Source organism: Apiospora phragmitis, assembly GCF_038363925.1.
Source record: "Apiospora phragmitis strain CBS 135458 chromosome Unknown utg000006l:1.0-5683423.0:1.0-5690449.0, whole genome shotgun sequence".
Classification (NCBI taxonomy): domain Eukaryota; kingdom Fungi; phylum Ascomycota; class Sordariomycetes; order Amphisphaeriales; family Apiosporaceae; genus Apiospora; species Apiospora phragmitis.
In genome coordinates, this window is record NW_027117404.1 from 4,294,547 (window position 1) to 4,300,491 (window position 5,945).

Genomic DNA, 5,945 nt, shown 5'->3' on the forward strand with positions numbered 1-5,945 from the left:
TTTAACCGTTTTTAGCGCTCTTAAATCGGTATATTAAAAAGTACTCGAAAATTTAAACTAATTAACGAACTTAACGGTAATCGGTAAGCGATATTTCTTTTAATACTATTAAAAGGCACGTTTAGAAATATTCTCGGGCTAAAATATCCGAAATAGCTAAACGGTAACCGGTCTTTAGCCGGTAAATATAATAAAACTACTATTAAGCTCGTATTTATTAGAAAACATTGGTTCTACGACGGCCGATCTTATTAAGACAGGGCCTAACGGGTTTAATAAAGCTTTTTATACGCCTCGGAATACTATTCGTAGTTCGAATATTATTTAATCGATTTTAAAAAAATCGAAAAAGTTTAAAAAGTAAGTACGACTTAGTAACTTATTAAAAGAGTAATATATCTTATAAGTAAATTAAATATATAAGTAAATTAAACACTTCTTAAAACTTAATATAATTAAGTATAGATTAATTTTATTGTAATATATTTAATATTTTAAAATTAATCGAAATCTTTATCTCTAAATACTTCTATATTATTTTAATAGGTACGAGCATTATACCCGGGCTCTCCGTAGATTTTATAGCGTTATAAGCGCGTTTTAAACGTTTTTATATAACTACTCTTTTAACGCGATTCGTTTTATAACTATTTATTAATATCCTTTTAAAACTATAAGTCTTTTCTAGCTTATATACGAAGTGATCCTCTATTTTATAGCCGTTTTTTTTCGTACGGCGGCGCGGCTAAGCATCTTATTCGCCTCTCGTAATACGGTTACTAATAGAGCGAGCCGGTATATAACCTATATTATACTTTTCATAATTTAGTTAAGCTTAATTAATATTAATATCGAAAAACTATTTTAATATCGCGTAATTCGATTTTTAATATACTCGGTTTAAAATTAAGCTTTAATTAAATTATTTAAAGTTTTTAATTCTTAAGTTATAAATAAACTAAAAGAGGTTATCGAACGCGTCGATACATATAGCTTTATATTTAATTATAAAATAATATATTCCGGGTTCTACGGTATAAGTCCTGCCCTTTGAAAACCTCCCTAAATATTTAAAATACTGAAAGTCGCTTAGAACGCTTTTAAAAATATTAGTAAGAAGTCTTCTTTTAAAATATAAATAAGATACGCTCGTATAAAACGCTTAATTTCTTTCTCGTATAACTTTTTTAATATATAAAAATAATTAATATTAAAAGGTTAAAACTTATATAATAAATAAAAAAGTATATAAAATATAATAGTTTAGTTCTTTTATTAATAGAGCTCGAAAATTATTAAATAATAACTTTTATAGCCGTTAAAGATTAATAAGCGATAAATATTTTTTATATAAGATTTCGTATATTTATTAAAATATCGAATTTAGTCTTCGCTTTTTTCGTTCGTAATTTAGCCGTTTTTAATAATTACGATTACTTAATCCTTTAATAATAAACTATTTTCGTATTAAAAAGAGAGGTACGTTTTCTTAATAAATATAATATACGAAGAGATAGCGTAACCGTATAATTTAACGCTTTAAATAATTATGACCTATTCCCGGTTCTCTTATTAAATTACCCTAGGCCTCTTATATCGATCGGAGGTTATAATAATTATTTCGAACGAAATTTAGTTTATAAAAAAGCCGGTCTTATTAAAGTTATAAATATCCTCTTTTTAAATCCTATATTTATTAATTATATTTCGTACGAGGGTAAATTATATGCGATACGCGTCGAGATCTTTATAAAAGACTTTTTAATAATCGATTTTTCGATTAAAACGCGTTCAGAGGTCTAATTATTATCGTATAAAGTTCGAAGCTTAATTAATGCCGACGCGTCTCGCGTCGCGTTAACGGAGTAATTAATTCGCTATATCTTTTATATCGCTAAGCTAAGGAGGAAACGATCGCGAATTTAGGTTAATTATATATCTTATAATCGCCCTTTTTTTAAATTCGTTAACTTTCGAGATTTTGTAAAAATTTCGCGTTTTATAGAGAGACTAAGCCGTCGGTTATGGAGAATTATATAAAAAACTTTATATATTAGAGCTGTACGCTGGAAACTTAATTCTAAATTATTTTAAAGCATTTAAAAAACTAGAAGCATTTGCTTCTCTTTTTAAGTATCGACTATATTATATTAGAAAGGAAATTAAGTATAAAGATTATTTAAATAAAATATAACTAAAATATTTAATTCATTTATATATTTAATTTTCTTATAGGGTACGTTATATAATTACGTAAAGTTAATTATTTTTAAAAGTTTAAAAAGTATTTAATAAAAAAAAAGTATAAGTTATTATTTTATAAAGGTAGGTTAAAGCACTCTAGGCTTAATTAAAAGCTATAAGGTTAAGAAAATAAAAAAAAGTTAATTTAAGCTTAAATTTAAAGTTTATAAAGATTAAAGATATATAACGCACATAACTAGCTTTTAATAAAGCTAAAAATAGTCCTAATAAAGAGAGCGATAGTAATAATAATGAGGCTGGTTCCTATATAGTTATTGCAATAAGGACGAGCTAGAAAGACGGCGTTGAATTGAAAGGGTTGATTTGAGCGAACTGGTTGACAGGAGGCCCGAAGCAGGGGGGCCCGAAGGTGGGTCTCCAACGTTAGTGGTATAGGTATAAACTACCGTGCGACAATTTGAATGCGTCACCCGCCCTGATCCCAGGTGTGCATGAGATGCCGCTACAAAACCAGAGTATCTGCCTTCCGTGTGGTAAGCAGGCGGAAATGAAGGCGGCGTGGCCGGGTTTTCGGCTTACCAATAAGACCGACTCGGCGTGTCCACACCTCTGCATCACACGAAAAGGAACGACACGGCTGGGAGGTCTCATCCTGTTACTTGCTTTACCTAAAAATATGTTCAATAAAATCTCCTATCGCCCCGTAATAAACCTAAAGTTAGCGTCTCCGCTATAAATACACCCAAGAAATATAAGAAGGAGTCTTTTTTCTTATTACTGCATGGCTATTGTGCCATTATTTGGCTGAGGACAGAAGCAAGATCAGAGTATCACCAAATATTCAGTACAAAGAATTGGCTTCTTTGGTTCTGATATGAAATTGACCACGACCACAAAGTCAAAACGCTGTAGGGTGCAAGTGTAAGTGCTTTGCATATTTAATCTCGGAGCATCTCCGAGCTGGGAACGAAGACCGGATTGGACCCGTGTCTGAGACAAGACAGGTCTCTGCATAGAAAAGGCAAAGAAGATCGACTTTTCGTCGACTTTACCGTCCTGGTGTCGTCATCTATACGTAGATCATACCCAATCGCTTTCACTGTTGCTCGATGGTGGCGGGTCGCCGTTCGTGTCTGAACACGCCACTGTCTAATGAAGGATGCCGCTCGGAGTTCAGCCCTCCCTAGATGCCGAGGCAAGTGGCGGATATGTAAATACAGCTATGGTCCCAGCCATGTCGCTGCCAAGCCCCAGATCTGAGCTCTGAACCTTCCTTTCTACACCTTGACTGCAGTGTATAACGACAAGTTGTGTACCCCTTGCGCAGCCCACCCCATCTCCTTGAACATGGGTTTCCAAGTCCTCCTTGCAGTACCCTTGGGACTCGCCGCCATCTGCTTGTTCACTTTCTTGAAGACGAACCTACTCTATCAAATCGCCATTCGGGACAAGAGCCTCGAAAAGGAACCCCCAGCACTCCCACACAGCATCCCATGGCTCGGCCATGTCTTCGGCTTCCTGACGCCGGTGCCGGGCCTGTTCTTCTCCAAGATTCTATTGTGGTACTCGAGAGCCCATGGCGGTGCGTCTATGAAACTTGCTGGCAGGAATATACGACTCATTTTCTCGACCACGGCCGTCCAGGCGTTACTGAAGGTGAAGCCTGACGTCGCCAACAGCGAGACCATGATCAGGGACATGATGTGTAAGGGCTTGGGCACGAGCGATGTTGACTACGCTAAGTACGTTGGGCACGGCCGCCACCTGGAGCACGAGGTGTCCAGTAAGTATCTTCTGCGGCCAACCGGAGCCGATGTCCTCTTGCGTCAATTTGCCAGAGTCATGAAGAAGGGTCTTATGGAGGAAAGCCTCCGCCTTTCCGGCCCAGCGGATAAGAGGGGAGAGGCGGTCCATCTCTACGGATGGCTCCGCAGTTTCATGTTCAAGGCCTCGGCCACTTCTTTCTTCGGCGAGCGCATCTTCACCGAGTACCCCGAGATCGTGCGGGAGTTCTGGGACTTCGAGCCCCGATTCCTAGACCTCCTGTTCGGGGTCCCCAAATTTGTCAATTGTGAACCTCACAGCGCACAGCAGAGGGTGGTGAAGGGTATGACTCGGTGGGTCAAGGCTAATGACCGAGACATGGCTGGCAAGACGCCCAACCCTGATATTCCAGACCAAGACTGGGAGCCGCGGTGGGGTAGCCGACTCGTCCGTGCGCGGGAGGCGCTCTTCCAGGATCTCGAGCTCAGCGCCCAGGGCCGGGCCAGTATGGAGCTGGGCCTGCTGTTCGCACTGAACGCCAATGCCGTGCCCGCCACCGGGTGGATGTTGATGCACATTCTCGACCCGAGGAAGCCCGACATCCTCCCCCGCATCATGAAAGAGATACAAGAGGCCGTCGATGCCGCCGACCCCAACGGCGACCTGGACTTCGACCTCCCCACCCTGATCAACCAGCCTCTGCTCCAGAGCCTGTTCCAGGAGGTCCTCCGCCTCTACGTCGACGTGCTGGTGACCCGCGCCGTGTACCAGGACATGAAGCTGCCCACCGAAGACAGCCAGACGACGCTGTTGATCAAGAAGGGGACCATCGCCATGGCCCCTTCCTACGTGAACCACTACGACCCGACGGGCTACGCTGGCGCGCCCGTCGAGGAGTTCGACGCCGAGCGGTTCCTGGTCCGTGCCGGCCAGGAGACGGCCGACCCCAGCGGTAATGATGGGGTTATTTATGATGAGAAATCGTCCAACAAGGTCAGCAAGAAGCCTTACGCGTTCAGCCCCGGCGCCACCGGCGCCAAGATGATCCCCTTTGGGGGCGGTCGGACCATGTGCCCCGGCCGCGTCTTCGCGAAACGAGAGGTCTTCTCGTCGCTGGCTCTGGTGCTGCTCAATTTCGACATCACGACGCTCGCGGGACCGCGGTCGTACAAGGTTCCGGGCGTCGTCGCTTCGTACAGCGGCTCAGGGATCATTGGGCACGGGGAGATGTTAAGGTTTACATCAAGAGTAAAGCCAAGAAGCAGGAGTTGGTGTAGGGCCCGTATAATGGTATGTACGAGGGATGGTAGACATCAATGATACAACTTTTGATGTGCTGAAGCTATACATGACCACCACTCGTATTTTCTCGCTGAATGTGTCCAAATGTTAGGGATATTATTACGGCAGAACGCTGTCATGTGCCCCCAAATGCTTGTCCATGGTGGTTTTTCCAGGCCACGTCCACTTCCAGCTGATTACAGGGGCTGATTCATGTACCACCATCTTTTCAACCGAAATCCAACTCCTTCTGACAGCCGGCTTATTGACGCAGCTCATTCGATTTCGATACTTTCGATATCGCGTCGATGTCATCACGATTTCTTCCGTGCTCCCGTCGAAATAAAGACATTGTTTCTGGAATGACAGGCGTGCTGTCGAGCGTACGTCGAGGGACGAGCGCGCGACAATACGGCACCCATACAAATCGAAGTCTAGTCAGCCAGTCAGCAGCTTATCGGTATACAATTGTGATTTTGCTAAATCCGAAGATATAATCAGCCGGTTAGTAGAAGTAGGTGTTTCTCAGCTTACTAAATAAGCCATTACTTAGCTCTTAAAAAACGTTAACGCACGGTTAAAGTTTACGGCGTATATTTATATATATATATATATAAGCTAAAGCACCCTCTACGAACCACCCCTTCGCGGGCTAGAAAACTTATTAAATATACTCTTTTAATTTAAGTTATTTC

General features: G+C 41.4%; 1 protein-coding gene across 1 annotated transcript; it reads left to right on the plus strand.

Annotated features, from left to right (window-relative positions):
* Positions 1-3,552: 3,552 nt before the first annotated feature.
* PG994_006545 (uncharacterized protein) lies at positions 3,553-5,246 on the plus strand (the record flags this gene model as incomplete). The annotated part of the gene is given in 2 exon segments (XM_066857954.1): positions 3,553-5,204; positions 5,219-5,246. 2 exon segments carry the CDS (start codon positions 3,553-3,555, stop codon positions 5,244-5,246), a joined length of 1,680 nt encoding a protein of 559 aa, XP_066717223.1.
* Positions 5,247-5,945: the final 699 nt, after the last annotated feature.